At 57.7% G+C, this 17,551-nt stretch overlaps 1 protein-coding gene across 2 annotated transcripts; it reads left to right on the forward strand.

Moving 5' to 3' along the window:
- The first annotated feature begins 712 nt into the window (after positions 1–712).
- On the forward strand, positions 713–17,551 carry KCNAB3 (potassium voltage-gated channel subfamily A regulatory beta subunit 3). Of its 2 annotated transcripts, XM_075908192.2 has the most exons (15): positions 713–9,317; positions 10,293–10,336; positions 10,472–10,509; positions 10,631–10,710; positions 10,933–10,977; positions 11,097–11,141; positions 11,423–11,466; positions 11,827–11,913; positions 12,069–12,104; positions 13,255–13,340; positions 13,462–13,582; positions 13,801–13,895; positions 14,439–14,559; positions 14,765–14,853; positions 15,028–17,551. In XM_075908192.2, exons 1-15 carry the CDS (start codon positions 9,076–9,078, stop codon positions 15,115–15,117), a joined length of 1,263 nt encoding a protein of 420 aa, XP_075764307.2. In that variant the 5' UTR covers positions 713–9,075; the 3' UTR covers positions 15,118–17,551. The 2 variants fall into 2 exon arrangements, with proteins under 2 accessions (XP_075764307.2, XP_075764308.2); XM_075908193.2 differs by lacking the exon at positions 12,069–12,104 and having other exon boundaries at positions 715–9,317; positions 15,028–17,549.

Raw genomic sequence — 17,551 nt, forward strand, 5'->3', positions numbered from 1 at the left:
TGCAGGGGAGCCATCTGCCAGAGATAATTCCACTAATCCCCTGCCAGGCCGCTCAGGTACCAGCGCTGGGGGAGGGCTATGGCCGACTTCTCTGTGTGCAGAACCTAGGGCTATGTCTACGCTTGCAGCTTCTTGTGCCAGAAATATGCAAATGAGGCTAAGCATGGAATATCGCCAAGCCTCATTTGTGTACCTCATGAGCCGCCATTTTTGCAGAAGAGGCTCTTGTGCCAGAAGGAGCTGTCTACACTGCCCCTTCTTGCACAATAAAAGCCCTCTTGCACAATGCCGTTACGCTGATTGCTTTTCAGGAAAAATGGCATTGTGCTAGAGAGTTTTTGTTGCGCAAGAAGGGGCAGTGTAGACATCTCCTTCTGGCGCAAGAGCCTCTTCTGCAAAAATGGTGGCTCATGAGGTACGCAAATGAGGCTCAGCGATATTCAGTGCCTAGCCTCATTTGCATATCTATTGTGCAAGAAGCTGTGAGTATAGACATAGCCTAGGAGTCCTGGCTTCCAGGGCCCCCTCCCAGAGCCATGCCCCCCCCATCTGTCCTATGTCCCAATGGTGCCAGGTCCTTCACCATGCTTGTATTGGGTGACCCCAGGGTCCAGAGGTGGGTGGTTTAAAGAGGAGGTAGGAAATGGGGCACAGAAGGGCCCAGGATCTGATTCAGGGGCCAGAGCAAGTACCCAGCCAGAGCTTGACCTACAGAGAGCATCTGCCTCCCCAGGTTTGCTGCTGTGCTCCAGCTTTGGAACAGTCCCTGGCTGGATCTTCCCACTGGGAGGGAAAGCAGTGAGATTGTGCAGTCTTGCTGGAGACTGGCCTTTCCTCAAAGAGCCATGGCCCAGATCCTGAGGGGACAGCGGCACTGGTCCTCCCGGTGGGAAGATCCAGCCAGCAGCTGTTCCAAAGCTGGAGCACAGCAGCAAACCTGAGGAGGCAGATGCTCGCTGTAGGTCAAGCTCTGGCTGGGAACTTGCTCTGGCCTCTGAATCAGTTCCTGGGCCCTTCTGTGCCCTATTTCCTACCTCCTCTTTAAACCCCTTCTCCTCCCCTTCTCTCCCCCTCCTCCATTTCCTCAGAGGCTTTGTGGAGTCTAGTGGTTAGAGCAGGGAGCCAGACTCCTGGATCCAATCCCTGGCTCTGGGTTTCCTTGCCCGTCTTTGCACACCCAGTACAAGCAGAGCTGTGGTGCTGTGGGTGGGGGGAGTGTAATCCAGTGCCAGGTGGTGTGGGGTGGGTGCATTGAGCATTAATTTTTTGCGTGAGGCTGGTGGTTTAATTCCCTGAAAGTCCCACAGCAGCTGGGCTGGCTGCATTAACCCTTCTGATCCCACAGCTCAGCCTTCCTCTTACACAGCTCCTGTTCCCAGGAACGGCCTGGCCATGCTGGCTCTTCAGGGACTTATGGGTGGTGAGCACAGGGTTTGTCCTAGATTCCCTATCCCCCTCCAACTTTAACCATCAGCCTTCACTCCCTTCCCAGAGCCACAGAGAGAACCCAGGAGCCCTGGCTTCCAGCCCCCCAACTCTAACCTACCGGCCCCCACTCCTTTCCCAAGCCAACGGGAGAACCTAGGAGTCCTGGCTCCTCCCGTCACCCCCATCTTATCAGGCTCTGGGAGAGGGATTCCCTTGGTTCATCCACATACTGAGAGTGCCTGCATGCCATAGGGTGATCTCACTCCTCACAGTGCAAAGCCCCTTTCCCCTCACTCCTGGCAGATCCTCCTCTTCCCCCACCCCGGCTCTGAGCCAACCTAGGATTCTGGCCTCCTGTTCCTATAAGCAGCTTAGCTAATCTGGTTGCTCCAGGAAGCTACCGTCTTGATGATTTGGGGGAGCTGTCGCTTCTAAAGGTCCCTGGGACTGAGTTCCCCTCCCAGACTAGGTTGATAATATGCTTGTGATTGTAGGTGACTCACCTTTAGGGGGTTTCCTGGGGAGTTGCTCAGTGCTGGGTAAAAGGGGTGGGCCCCTCGGTGAGTCTAAAATGGTGCCTCAGAAAGAGAGGTGTCCCAAATAATCACCAGCTTCTTGTAATAATCAGAGAGCACGAGTGGAAAATCATCAGTCTCTTGTGAAAATCTCATGTTTCTTGTTAAAATCAGGGGCCCATTTGTGAAAATCATGGACCTCTTGCAAGAATGAGGGACTTGCTCATGAAACATCAGTGGTCACTTGTGAAAATCACTGGCCTCTTGTGAGAATCAGAGCACACTCATGAAAATCACAAGGGTCTTATGGGGACTACTGGTGAAAACCATGAGTCTCTTGTGAAAAATCTCCAGGCTTGTGAGAACAAGGGCCTACTCGCAAGGCCTGTTGAGGCCTGGTGGAAAAATCTATTGGGGCTGGGGAGAACCAGCTGTCCTGTCCATCCGTGCCCCCTGCATTGGGGCAGGGAATGTGGGTTTGAGGCATGCCCATGACAGGAGAAGGGTGGCAGGCAGGCCGATAAGTTCACCTAGGAGGGACCCTATGGCCCTGGATGGGGGGGCAGCAGACGGTGGCACAGGGAGGGGATCGAGTAAGGAGGGGAGGAAGACAAGATCACCCTGCTTCTGTCCAAGGGTTCCCTGATGTGGGACAAAGGACAGGGAAGTGCAGGGTTGGGGGGTGTCCCCTGTGGGGGCAAGATTAATGAGGAGGGCTAGACAGGGACACAGTGACAGGGAGTGGGCTGGGGAGACTGGGCAGGGGGCACATGAGGGATGAGGATAGGGACTGTGTGAGGCAGCTGGCCAGCCCCCTGCCAAGCAGGCTAAGCCGCAGCTCCACGTGGCCACCCGGGGAGGGGAGTAGCAGGGAGAGTGTCCCGAGCACACAGTGCACACGGAGGAGAAGGCGCACAGGCACCAGGGCTCATGGAGGAGAAAGCGCACGGGCAGTAGGGCACACAGAGGAGAAGGCGCATGGGCACCAGGGCGTACGGAGGAGAAGGAACACGGGCACCAGGGCACACAGAGGAGAAGGTGCCCAGAGGAGAAAGCAAATAATCCCAGAGTTCTCAGAAGAGAAAGCACACAGACATCAGGGTGCACGGAGGAGAAAGCACAGACACCAGGGCACACTGGGCCATGTTTGCCAGCTCCTCAAGAGGGGCCCTGGGCCCGGCAGGACGGGGTGGGACCGGAGCCAAGCTGAGCGTTGATGAGCTATATGGACTGCCAGCCACCAAGAAGGGCAAGGGTGGCCGGGGCGAAAGCGTGCGGCGACGCAGCCAGGGCAGCGCCGGGGGCCGAGATGGGCCAGCTCTCACCCCTGGCCAGCTGCTGGAGGCAGCACGGCGGCTGCTGGAGTGCAGGCGGCTGGAGAGCTACTTGCTGGAGGCCGGGCTGCCAGCAGAGGAGCTGCAGGGCAACCGCACTGGCATGAGCTACAGGTAGGGAGCCCTGCTGAGGTGGGGGATTGGAGACGGGTGATCCTGGCTGCAGAGTTCCAGAGTGTGCAGGTGGGGGCACTGACCTGGAATCTAAGTCGGGAAATAGGGGGCACCAGTGTGACTCAGGGTGGGGGATACTGGAAGTTAAGTTTCCGCAGAACAATGATCCCTTGTTCTGCTCACAGGCTGGATGACCAGGGGCTCCCTGGCACTGGAGCCAGTCCCATAGGGAAAATCAAACCCAGGACTGAGAGGGGCAGAATTTTCTGGGAGTGACTCAAAATTCCCTTCACTGAATGGTGGGTGCACTGTGTTCCAGGAGGGAATCTCGGAGAACCACACACCCCTCTGTGCCCCTCCCTGCTCCTCCTAGGTCAGAGGCACACTACAGCTCCCTCTATGATATGGACTCTATGCACCCCGCATTCCTCTCTCCCATACCAAGGCCCCCCATGCTACAAGCTCAGGTTCCAAATGCTCAGTAGTGTCCCCTGGAGCAGCTGTGATTCATTCCCCCATTTCTCTGCCCAGAAGTGCTCTCCCCCTCAGAAGTCATGCTGAGTGGCTCTATGCAAATGAGGCTTCCCTATGCAAAGGAACTGGGGTGATTTGTATAAGATGGCATTCCTGGGAGAGAAACAAAATCTCTACAGGCCTCTGGCCCATACCTCCCCCCCCCCCCCCCCCCACACAGCAGCCAGATTTGGGGGTTGGGGTAGGGACCAGCACATTTCCAGGGGCCACAAGTGAAGCCACGAGGGACCTCCAGCTCTTTCTCCTGTGTATGCCCCAATAGGATGATGGCAGGATGTTAAGAATGTCTATTTCACCTTAACTCTATCTCTTCCTATGCATTATGATATAGTCCCTTACCTGCTGGGTTTGAGACTTTAGACCCCCCACCACAGATCCTTTCTGAGTGAGCTGAGGAAGGAAGCTGGTCACAACAGCAGGTTGTTATCTCCTCCACAAACGTGAGCCCTGCAGAATTCATCTGGGAGGGTGCATACGTTTCTGAGACTGCTTGGCATGTTAGGAATCCAGCTGCCTGCATTCACAGCTCTGAGTGGGGAGTGGCATAGAACAGGTGGCAGTGGGAACCAGAACTCCTGGGTTCTCTCCCTGGCTCTGGGATGGAGTGGAGCCTTGTGTGATAAATCAGGGGGGCCAGGAGTTAGGGGAAGCCTCCATCCGGGCCAGTACTGTGTGAGACCCCATGTGCCCCTAATACCCACCCCATGCTAATCCCTCGCAATCTGTCCCTGGCTGAATTGAAATGAGTGAAGCCCCCAACAGCTGGTGTCCTCCCCTTCCTGCCACAGGGCCTAATCAGGGGAGACAGATGCTGGCACCAGCCCCCCTCCCTCCCAGTTGGCAGGGCCACTCTCCCACCCCCGCTATGGCCCCTACTGGCCCCATAATCCTCTACAGGCAGCTATAACCACCCATCAAAACACCTCTGGAGCTGGCGCTGGGAGAAGGGGGGTGGTGAGGAGACAGGACTCCTGGATTCTCTCCCAGCTTTGGTAGGGTAGTACTGTCTGGTGGTTACAGCAGGGGGGCTGGGAGATCACTTGAAGGATGTCACCAGGCTGTTTCAAGAGCAGGCAGGATTGATTGCCCAGGGAGCTGAGCATCTGCACACACAACCCAGTACTCACAGACTGTGCAATAACACACCCAGCCCCAGAGACCTCACAATAACACACACGCAGCCCCAATGCCCCCAGAACTCCTACAATAACACACTTGCATGCCCAGCTCCCCCGACAACCTACTATAATACACCCACACTCACTGTCCCAGCACCCCCAGAGACCCTACAATAACACACAAGCAGACCCAGCGCTCACCGAAACATCACATTAATCCAGCCACAGCAGCCTGAGAGACCCTACAATAACATGAGCATGCTCAGTCCCAGGGTTTCCCAGAGACTCTACAATAACACACCTGCACATACAGCCCCAGAGACCCAACAATAGCACACTCACAGGCCCAGCCCCCAGCTCCTCCTGACACTACACAATGACACCTGCCCATACAACTGCAGCACGCCCAGGCAGCCTACAATAACATACCTTCACACATTACCCCAGCACCCCAAGACCCTACAATTACACACCCACACACACAGCCCTGCGCCCCCAGAGACCCCACAATCACACACCTGCACATGCAGCCCAGCATCCTGAGGGACCTTGTAACAACACACCCATGCATTGAGCCCCAATGCCCCTGGAGACCCTTGTCTCTGAGGTGTGGGAAGTCACCAGGCCGTGCACCCCATTCACAATCAGATACGACTCAGCCAGCAGGTAGAACAGAAGGTTATGAACTGACAGGGACACAACATAGAACTTGTCAGTGTAGTAACCAGAAGCAGCCAGCACAATCCATCCCTGGGAGGAGGCTTAGAGTGAAGGGCCCTGCCCCCCATCTTGGACAGCACCCCAAGCCTGTGAGACTAACTCACACACCCAGAAACTGGCCCCAGCCCTAAAGCCAGCCTCACCTCTGGCCTCAGTCCAGTTTCCTGGGCAAAAGGTGTCACTTGGTCACACATCCCCTCCCAGATTCAGGTTACAGAAACCATCAGCCATTGTGTACCTGAGGGAGAAACTCACATCAAAAGTCCCATCACCATCTAGGTATTTGTGCAGTGCCTAGGGAAACTGAGGCATACATATGGGGTTACTACAGGATAGTAAAAAGCACATGCAACATAAAGTGAACAGAGCGAATACCATCCCCACTTCTTCACAACCCTACACTAATAAACCCACCCACACAACTGCAGCACCCCCAGACACCTTACAATAACACACATGCCTAGCACCCGCACCCCTAGAGACCCTATAAAAACATAACCATGGATGCCATTCCAGTACCCTCAGAGACTCTACAATAACAACTGCATACACAGCCCAGTGCCCCCAGATACCCTATATTAACACATTTGCACACACAGCCCTAGAACCCCCAGGGATCCTACAATAACACCTGCATGCCAAGCCCCAGTGCCCAGAGACCCTAAAATAACAGTTGCACAAGCAGCCTCAGCACCCTCAGAGACTGTACAATAGCACATTCCCAGCCCCAGCGCCCACAGAGACCCTACAATAATATATGCATACACAGAATCCCAATGCCCCCAGAGACTCTACAATAACACAACTGCTTACTCAGAGCTGCCTTCAGTCCCCCCTCCCTCCATTTTCCCTTCTCCCATTCTCCACTCCCCCCCTCTTCTCTCTGGCACCCTGAACAGCCAACCAAGCATGGGTGGAAGGCCCAGCTGGGGAAGGCAAGCCCCAGCCCCCTGCCCCTTCTGCTACCTCCTCCCCTGTGGAGTCAAGCCCAGCCCCCACCCTAGTTACTGTCCCCAGCCCTCTTGGTGTCCCCGTCCCAGCAGGTGTCATGGCCTCACCCTTCCCAGCTGGCCAGAGCATCCGGGGCAGCTGCCCAATGCTTCCTGGCCAGCTGAAGAGCTGGGCTGCGGCCTCTGCCCTCCCTTGGAGGTGGAGAAGCCTGGCTACAGTCCCACCTCTCCTGGGTGGCTGGGGAGCCCAGCTATCACACCAGCTGTGGGAAAGCATGAGCAGTTTTGGGAAGGCAATGCCTCCCCTTGCCTATTTTACCTGCTGCCCAGGTCACCTGGACCATGTAGCATGCACCTGGCCCAGGCTGTGTCCCAGTTCAGCACAGATATGTGCATACAGGTTCCCCTGGGCTCCTCCACCCCACCCCTATTGTCCTTGGAGACCAGGTGGGCAATAGGGGGCTGACACAGCCCTGGCATGGGAGGGTGTCAGCCAGATATTGCAGATGCTGGACCCTTGTCAAAGCCTCTCCCAACCCCCATCACACACTGGCCCTCTGAGCCCTGGCACCCTTGCTCCCAAAGACTGTACAGTACCATACCAGCCCAGGCTGTCCTTCTCTGTTGTCCATGTGGCCATGAACATTCACAAGCTCCACTACAAGGATCTTTTTGGGAGCCCCCAGCTGAGGGCTATGAAGTGAAGGTGCCAGCCCCAAGGACCCACCATCGTCCTTGGCATGGCCTGCCCTTCAGGGGCTGGGCTGACAGGAGATGTGGGTTAGGAGTGAGGGGCATCGGCAAGGCTGGTGGGGCAGGGCTGGGCTACCAGGGGCTGTGGGTCAGGAGTGAGGGGCACTGGCAGGGCAGGAGTGGGCTAGCCAGGGCTGTGGGTTTGGGAGTGAGGGGCATCTTCTGTTTCTCTAGGTTATGCGTGTGGAGGGAGCCTAATGGTTAAAGGGGGGCTGGGAGCCAGGACTCCTGGGTTCTCTCCCGGACTCTGGGAGGGAAGTGGGGGCTACTGGTTGGAGCTCTTTGGCGTTGATGGGGAAATGGCGCCACCATGTGGCCTCGGGAGCAGCTGCAGCCGATGCGCAGCGAGGCGGACCTGGCGGTTCTAAGACCCGCTCTGGGGCGGGATAGCCCTGTTGCCCCCGCCCCCACCAAACCCCCCGACTGTGGGGAGTCCTAATGGGTCTGCAAGGCCTCTGGTTCCAACCCCAGCCCTTCCCCCACGCCTTGGAACACCCTGGCTCCCTTCCCCCGCCCTCTAACCCATCTGTCCCCATTCCCCTCCCGAAGCGGGGGAGAGAACCCAGGTGTCCTGGCTGCCCCCCGCACCGTACCCTTTACATCCCAGCCCAGAGAGGGGGCCCTGTGGAGTAGGAGAGGCTGATGGTGCGGAGGGGAAGAGCTGCTCTGCCCTCCAAGCCCAGCAGGGGGCAAGCTAAGCCAGCTCCTTTCCGGGCCCCTCGCAATGGGGGGGGGGGGCTCCCCTCTTCCCAGTCAGTTCTTGACGCCCCCTTGCCCGCCCCGCACACACCCTGCAGTGCCCATTGGCCACCTGCCTGATCTTACTTACAGGACGCAGGACCCCTCGCTCAGCGCCGGGCTGGGAGGGGCGTCCACCCCTCGCCCGTACACACTGCGGGGGGGGGGGGGAATCTGTCCTTCACAGCAGCAGCGCCTCCCTCTCCCCCCCACTGGCGCATTAGCGGGGGTACCCCGAGGTTTGGACCCGTTAATAGTCACCATGGCTCTCAGAACAGCGCCCTTCCCCCTGGGGCGGGGGGGGGGGGTCTGTTCAGATAGCGGAGGCAAACCGCAGGAGCGAGAGGCCTCAGTTTACTATGGAACCCAGGTGTCCTGGCTCAATCCCTCCCCCACCCTAACACCCAGTCTCTCTAGAACCAGGGGGCGAGCCCAGGCGTCCTGCCTCCCAGTCGCACCCCCACCCCCGCGCTAAGTCACCAGCCTCCACGCCCCTCCCAGGAGTCCCGGCTCCCAGCCACTGACCCCCTCCCATCCCAGAGCCGCAAATCTCGCTGCTTCCCTCCCACCATCCCTTGCCCTGGACCAGTGGGCGGAGCCTGTTATGCTAATGAGACGAGGCTGCTCCGCACCGTGCAACGGACCCTCCGGGACTAGGGGGGACCCCTCTCTGTCTCTCCCACTTACCCGCAGATCCCGCTCCCCCGAGCCCACACACCCCAGCACTGCCACGGACCTCTACACTCATCCCCATCCCAGGTTCCCGGTTGCCTCAGTCCGGGCAGGAACGGGGGGGGGGGGGGCTGCATTCACCCTAACACAAAGAGCCGGTATCCCCGGGGGTCCCGGCCCCCCTCCCCGCCGCTGAGTCATGCAAGTCTCCATCGCCTGCACCGAGCAAAACCTGCGGAGCCGCAGCACAGAGGAGCGGCTTTGTACGGGGAGCCGGGGGGGCCCGGCCCCGGGGGGACCAGGCAATGGAGGGCACCAGCTCCCTAAGGGAGCCCGGGGGCTGGCGGCGGCCGGGGGCCTCCGGGCTCCGGGCCAGAACTTGCCCCACATCGCCTTCTTGCTGCGTGAGTCCACGGGGCTGGCCACCGGCATGAAATACAGGTAGGCTGGTTGGGGGGTGGGGGAGTGAGTTGGGGGGATTCTGAGGATAGGAGTCTGTTCAGAGGGGAATATTGAGAATGATAAAATTACCTGTGTCAGTGCTTAGAGCAGGCGAGGCTGGCGCCAGGACTCCTGGGTTATCTCCTCAACTCTGGGAGGGTAGTCAGAGCTAGTGGTTAGAGCAGGGGGGGCTGGGAGCTAGGACTCCTGGGTTCTCTCCCTGGCTCTGGGAGGGGAGTCAGGACCAGTGGTTAGAACAGGGGGGCTGGGAGCTAGGACTCCTGGGTTCTCTCCCTGGCTCTGGGAGGGGAGTCAGGACCAGTGGTTAGAGCAGGGGCCTGGGAGCCAGGACTCCTGGGTTTTCTCCCTGGCTCTGGGAGGGAAGTGGGGTTTAGCTCTCTGGCATGGCCTGTCGTTGTGGTCAGTGCCTCAGTTTTCCCTCACAGCTCCTGCCAGACATGCCCAGATCCCATCCCTTGAGCCAGCCTGGTTGACTCTGGCTTGGGCAGCATAAAACAGCCACAGTCAGCAAGAAAGGACTATAAATAGCTATGAAATTTAACCCAGCCTATACCCCAAAAAGGCATCATAGGCTGACCCCAGGCCTCTGGGCCACAGGGAGTGACCCACAGTCCTGGGGAGGCTGGGATACCAGAAAACATGTATCTGCTGCATATATGGGGCCTGTCATTCAGCACTGATATGCAGCCACATCTGGGATGAGGCGGCCAGTTACTAAGGGATTCCTTGCCTGATGGTGAGATGCAGCCACCTCTGGGATGGGGTGGCTGGTCACACAGGCACCCCTCACCTAGCGCTGAGGTACAGCCACATCTAGAGAAGGTGCCAGGGTAGCTGGTTACACAGGGACACCTCACAGCCACCTCTGGAGCAGGGCTCTGTGTAACTGAAGAGCATTAGCAGTGCTGGGGTGCCTGTGTAACTGCCTGTTCCATTGTTCTCCTTCTTTTGCAGAAATCTGGGTAAATCTGGGCTCCGTGTGTCCTGCCTCGGGCTGGGTGAGTTTCTGGGTCACATGGGTGGATCACAATGGGACTACAGGGTGCTTGGGAGGGCACAGACTGGAGGAGTTAGAGGAGTCCTATCCTGCCCTCTCTTGGCTCCAGCTCATGTTGCTGATTTTCTCCCCACAGGCACCTGGGTGACATTTGGTTCCCAGATCTCAGATGAGGTAAGCTTGGAGAGCTGTGGGTCCCTGAGGGATCCTGACTGTAATGATGGGGGGGATCTGACACAGGTGTGGGAGGGGTGGGGAGTTGTGGGTCTGCTGACTCCACTCTCTGCATCCCCAGACGGCAGAAAACGTGCTCACTATCGCCTACGAGAGTGGGGTCAACCTCTTTGACACGGCCGAGGTCTACGCTTCCGGCAAGTAGGTGTCCCCTCCCCCGCCAGGGGAAAACCCAAGTATCCTGCCTCCCAGCACCCCTGCTCTAACCCACCAGCCCCCACTACCCTCCCCTGGTAGAGGAGAACCCAGGATCCCTGTCTAGGGTGTGCAGTGCTCTGGGGGAGGGCAGGCTCCCTCCTCTTGTTTCTCTATTTTCTCTTTTATCTATTTGGTTGGCTTTTTCCCCCTCCCTCTTCTTTTCAGGGCAGAAAAAACCCTGGGAAACATCCTGAGGAGCAAAGGCTGGAGGTAACGGGCACTATGGGGCAGAGGGAGCAGGGTGGGAGGACTGGGGAGCAGGGCCAGTGGGGCTGGGCTAGGGTCCCGATACCATTGCCCATCTAACCAGCTGTCCTCTGCTCCCCCAGACGATCCAGCTACGTCATCACCACCAAGATCTACTGGGGCGGCCAGTGAGTACTCGGAATGCCATGGGGTGGGGAATCAGCACCGAGCCTGTCCCCTCTAGGGGGCCTTGGCTCCCATTTGGCCCCAGGGCAGGGACTGGCTGGCTTATAGGGAATGGGGCCTGTCCCCTCTAGGGGGTGTCAGTTTGTCAATGAGATGTTTTCCTGGTCTCCGCCCAATATGGCAGGAGGAGGGGTGTTCTGGAGTGGCCTTGGGCCCTGAGGGCCAGCAGCTGGACACTGAAGGGATGCTCCCCCTCCCCCCATCTCAATCTCTTTCTTCCCAGGGCAGAGACAGAGCGGGGCCTCTCCAGGAAACACATAATCGAGGGTGAGATGACAGGCGGGGACCACAGTGGGATTGGGTGGGGTGAAGGGGGAGAAGAGGAAGCAGTGGGGCAGGATTTGAGCTGCTGGGGGCAGAGCTGAGGGGAGGAGTCAGCAGGAGGGGAGATGGGGCAGGTTTGGGTTTGCCGGGGAGATGGTGTGGGGGGCTGTCAGAATTTGGGGATGGCTGAGCAGGTGGGGGGTGCTGAGGGGAGGAGGGGACAGCTTGGGGGGCACCTGGCCCAGGAGGGAGGGACCTGGGAGGATGTGGCAGGATTCAGGGTGCCGTGGCAGGATTCAGGGTGCCAAGCCAGGGGGGAATCTCAGTGCCCCCCAACTGACCCCACCCTGCCCACACCCCCAGGGCTGAAAGGGTCACTGGAGCGGTTGCAGCTGGACTACGTGGATATCATCTTTGCCAACCGCATGGATGCCAACAGCCCCATGGAAGGTAATTTCTGCCCCTGTCCCTCCAGCACTGCCCTCCTGGGGCATCCCCACCCTGGCACTGAGAGCCCTCCCCCCAGGATATCTCATGGAGGAGTTGTGGGGCAGATGGGGGCTTCCCATAGCCCTGCTCACCTCTATCTGCTTCCTCCCCTGCAGAGTATGACCCCAACTTCCGCCTACTGCTTCTGGAAGGTACTGGAGCAACACCCCCCTAAACCCACATAGATCCCTACCCCATGGAATCCCTCCACAGCCCCATAGACCCAGTCCTATAGGCTAGAGTCCCCCCAAACTTGTATAGCTCTTTCCAAAACCCATATACTCCCTGAACCACTCCATAGACCCTCCTGAATACTCGGTAGGGCAGAGACCCTCCTGAATACCCATAGACCCCCAAACCACATACGCCCAGCCTCATAGGATAGAGATCACTGAAACCCCACAACCCATAGAACCCTGAATCACTCACAAACCCCACATAGACCCTGTAGATTAGAAACCCTGTAGCCCCTGCCCTGTAGAAACCTACTCCATATAACCTTATAGCCCCCTGACCCACATCAATCCAGACGTGTTTGTAGAGATCTCCCCACTGGATTGATGTGGGTTATAGGACTCTACCTGAAAAGGTGGGATTTGTACTATGTGTCCATGCAGAGGGCTGTCAGCTCGTAAAGTAATGTTTTTGGGGGTGGAGATGGGGTGTGTGTTCATCAGTAGGGTTCAGAGTCAACAGTCTATTGAGCTAAATGGTACCAGCCTTGTTTCTGTCAGCATGATTCAGATGTACTTTCCCATTGGTAGGGGCCAGGCTTAACATTCCTATGGGATCACTGCCAGCAGGTTGTAGGTCTGACGGAGCCATTTTTCCACAGGTGCGGCTGAAACATGGCATTAGTGGACTTGAGAATGAACACTCACTGTTATATGGGGAGGGCCTGTAGTGCAGCTGTCTTGCAGATAGGGCTAACAGTTACCTTCGGTAGAGTTCAGTGTTAACACCATGTAAGCTGTTGCAGATTGAGTCTCTGTCAGAGCTGGAATCTACCATCAGCAGGGTTCTGAGTTAACACTCCCTCTTACATAGGCGGTGGGTGGTTGCAGTAACACACTTATTGCCCTGCACCCCCATTGGTAAGGTTCAGCATTAGCATTATGCAAGCAGCAGTGAGTCATGTCTCTGCAAGGGCAGTAGCCTGCCATCAGTAGAGTTCAGAGTGAATATGGTGACTGAGTGGGACTCAAGTCCTGCCTCTTGAACAGGTGGGGATGCAGAGTGGGAGAATAGCAGGGGATCTTTGGCTGACCTGTCTCTCCTGTTCCCTCCCCCCACCGTTCCCAGAGATTGTGCGGGCCATGACCTACGTCATCAACCAGGGCATGGCCATGTACTGGGGCACCTCACGCTGGAGTGCCATGGAGATCATGGTGAGTGATCCTGTTGGGGGGCCAGAGGAAGCCCTCAGTTTGGCAGAGGGAGGCAGTGGGAGGCTGGCCAGGCCTGGTGCAAGAGCTACCCCATGCATCTCACCCCCACCCCTGCCCGCAGGAGGCGTACTCAGTGGCCCGGCAGTTCAACCTCATCCCACCAGTGTGTGAGCAAGCAGAGTACCACATGTTCCACCGCGACAAGGTGGAGACCCAGCTCCCGGAGCTCTACCATAAGATTGGTGGGTACCTGCAATGGAGTGGGGGTGAGGATAGGGTGTCTATGGGGTGGGGGGGTATAGGGCAGAGGGGAGCTGGGGCAGGCAGGGCTATGGGAGGAGGGGGATCCATGGGGCAGGCCATTGGGGGGATGTTGGGACCTTTTGGGGCAGGGGATCTGTGGGGTGAAGGGCCCCCTCTTGCCCTGCTGGGACCTGTTCTTTCTGCTCACCCCCCCCAGGAGTGGGCGCCGTCACCTGGTCCCCCTTAGCCTGTGGCCTCATCACTGGCAAGTATGAAGAGCGAGTCCCTGAGAACTGCCGGGCAGCCATCAAGGTATGAGGAGCCCCATCTCTCCCCGTGTTCCTTCCCTGGCCCCTTCGTGCCCTACTAGGACCCTGACCTTCCCCCATACATCCCTTTACGCCCTGCTGGGACCCTAAGGTCCTGATCCTCCCATACTTTCTTTATACCCTGCCAGGATCTTGACCCCATCCATACTCTCCCAAACATGCCCTGCTGGGACCCTACTTCCCCATACTCCCACACACGCACACCCTGCCAGGACCTTGAGACTCTGACTCTCCCCCGTACTTCCTCCTTCATGCCCTGGCAGGACCCGTTCCCACCCCATGTCTCCCTTCATGCCCTGCTGGTACCCTGACCTGCCTGTACCCTGTCACCTGCCCTGCCAGGACACTGAGCCCTGCCAAGCCCCTTTACTTCTATGTCCCCAATACCCAATGGAGGCCCCTTCTATCAATCCCCCACCCGCCTTACTGCCCCAGCGCCCCCATCTGGGTTCCTTCTAACCCTCCCCCCCAGCACTTCTGACTTCCCCACCAGTATCCCTGACTTTCCCTGATGCTCTGCCCTCAGGGCTACCAATGGTTGAAGGAGAAGCTGCAGAGCGAGGATGGCAGGAAGCAGCAGGCCAAGATCAAAGAACTGCAGCCCATCACCGAGCGTCTTGGCTGCACTGTGGCCCAGCTGGCAATTGGTGAGGGGGCTGTGAGACAGAGGCTCAGCAGGAGGTGCTCTCCCTACAGCAGCATCAGGGGGTGTTGTGGGGCAGGAGCTCAGCAGGGGTCGCTCTCCCCTGGCAGGCAGGACTTGACCCAGGGCAGCACTGTGGGGCAGGGAGCAGGGTGGGGGTTCAGCAAGAGGCACTCTTGGACTGATTCCCCCCAATCTCTGCCTCTCAGCATGGTGCCTGCGCTCTGAGGGTGTCAGCTCTGTCCTGCTTGGGGTGTCCAGCGCCGATCAGCTGATCGAAAACCTTGGAGCCATCCAGGTGAGCATCCCTCCCATGCCTTGCATCCTGGACTCCTGGGTTCTCTCTGGCTCTGGAGGAGCACAGAATAGGGGTGAGAGTGGGGGTGGGCTGGGAGCCTGGATTCTTGGGTTCCTTTTTGGCAGGAAGGGAGGGCCTGGGCTAAGGGGTCTCACCCCCACCCTCTCTTGGCAGGTGCTGGCCCAGCTGACCCCATCCATCATTCAAGAAATTGATGCCCTCCTAGGCAACAAGCCCAATACAAAAAAAGAGTCCCGGGCGTAGGGACACATCGGCGCCCGGGACTATGCACGCTTGTGTCCCACTGGACTGCGTATCCCTCCGCCCCATCCTGCCCCACCCTGCCACCAGGGAGGAGGAGCCGCTTCGCGCATGACCCTGTCACATGTATCCTTCCACAGAAGGGGTGGGGCCGGATCCCTCCACCCTCCGCCTGGCTGCTGCTTCTACTGATCGCTGCTGCGGGCATGAGCCAAGGGGTTGGCGGGCAACAAGCTCTGCTCTCCCCGTCAGCTTACGCACCGGATCTCGCCTGCTGCTTCGCCTCCTGCAAGATTCATGCTCCTGTTTTTAAAGGGACAGGCCACCACCTCAGACAGAGGCATGGGCTGTCAACCATGGGATTAATTTATCATTCTAACAAACCCTCGTTAATTAGCGATGCACGACCTTGCTCAGTGCCGCTGGCGGCCTCTGCTGGTTCAGCCGTTTTGCTGATTTTGGTTTTCAGTTTTTTGTCCATCTCTTAGCACGATCAGAGGGACCATGAGGACCTTGCAGGAGTGAGGCCTGGAGTGGGGGTGCAAAGGCCAAGGGGACCCAATAATGGGAGGCAGGCATTGTGCAAGGGAGAAGGATCAGGGACAGACCCTGGCTGCAGGGGAAGGCTGCTGGCGTGGAGAACAGCAAGGGACTTCCCTGAGCACCCACCAATATGGCTATTACGTGGGCCTGCTCTGTCCCAACTCTCTGGCACCCCCTGCTGGGGACACATGGAATTCCCTCTGGGAACTATTTTTCTTCCCCATTCATAGTGGCAGAAGGATACAGATCAATGCACACCCCTCCCTGGGATGTCTCGCTTTCCACTTTAATTTCTTTCTCTGCTTTAAATGAACAACAACAAAAAACCATCAATCATTCTGAGCCAGCTCTTCCTATAGCAATAATGCTCCAGCAAGGGATGGGGAGCACGGGAGGCTACAAGCCCCCCCATCCAGGAATTCCCCCCTCCCTGCTTTTGCACAATCCTGCTTCTGGACAGACAGATGGTAGCTGCACAGATAGTCCCTGTCCTCTGGTTGGGTGACTTTGTACAGCTGTGAGAGCGACGCTTCCAGGGGAGTTCTCTCTGGAGAGGGCAACTTGGCCACAGCCAGGACAAACCCAGAGAAAAGGGAGCAGAGGACCCATGGGTTTTATCCTTTGCTTTCTGGCCCATGTTCTCATAAAGTTGCATGCAGTTGTTAAGCAGAGGCCATGACCTGCTCCAGAGGTGGCTGCATTTCAATATCTGGTCCCTGTATAACCAGCTGCCCTGCCCCAGCAGTGGCTGCATCTCAGCACCATGCAAGGAGACCCCATGTAACCAGATGCTCCACCCCAGAGGAGGCTGCATCTCCGGGTCATGCAAGGGCTTCCTGTGTAACCTGCTGCCCTGTCCCAGAGAGGGCTGCTTCTATGTACTGAATGGGAGCTGATCTCTCACCTGCTCAGGGGAACAGCTGGGGAGCGTCCTGCTGTAACTCTACCTGTAAACATAGCCTGGCACTGACTCCCTTGGGGCTGCTCCAGCTGAGACAGGCAGGCAGTTGCCCCACCTGTGACCCAGGGTCTGAGTGCTTTTCCTTTCCCCACTTTGAACTGGATCTTTGTGACTCAGACTCTATGCGAACTTGCAATACCCCCAACAGCCAGTAGGGGGACATTGTTCTTAGGATTCCACCAGATAGGTAGAAGAATTGGAGGAAGGGATGGAAATCCAAGGACCAAGAGATGGCAGTGGGGGCTGGTGGGTTACTGCAGGGGGGCTGGGAGTCAGGACTCCTGGATTCTCTTCCCTGGCTCTGAGATGGGAGTAGGGGCTGGTGGTCAGAGAGTGGGGGCTGGGGACCAGAACTATTGGGTTGTGTTCCTAGCCAATGGCTGACACACTATGTGACCTTAGCCACAGTCTGCACTGTTCCTACCGAGCCCCTTCAAAGGCAGGTTCTGTAGCTGAATGGAGCTTTCTGCCCTTGTTCTGCAGTAGTGTGTGATAGGAGCTTAGAATAGCCCAGAGCTTGAAATAGCTGAGGTGCTACAGGTCAGGAGCGAGGGGCACCACAGGACTGGCCTAGCAGGGGACCAAGAGTTCGGAGTGAGGGGCACGAGGGGGAGCTCAGGGCTGGGCTAGCAGCGGCTGCAAGTCAGAAGTACAGGGCAGAGCTGGGGGTGGGGCTCAGTTGTGGGTCTATCCCCGAGCTATACTGCCCCCCACCAGCATGATGCAGTGCATTGCAGGTCATTCTATGCCCTCCCCATGACACTGCAACTGCACTACAGTCTCACACTACACAGAGACCCTTAGCCATGGTTCGCCCTAGAGCTCTCCAAGGTTTGGCTGTGGAAGCGTCGCTCTTTTCAGAAGGCTGAAATGTAAACAGGACAATAATAAATCAGTAAAGCAACACACCGAGTCTGGTGTCTCCTGCCTTCT

This window comes from Pelodiscus sinensis, chromosome 22 (genome assembly GCF_052426305.1).
Source record: "Pelodiscus sinensis isolate ZL-2025 chromosome 22, ASM5242630v1, whole genome shotgun sequence".
Taxonomy (NCBI): Eukaryota; Metazoa; Chordata; order Testudines; family Trionychidae; genus Pelodiscus; species Pelodiscus sinensis.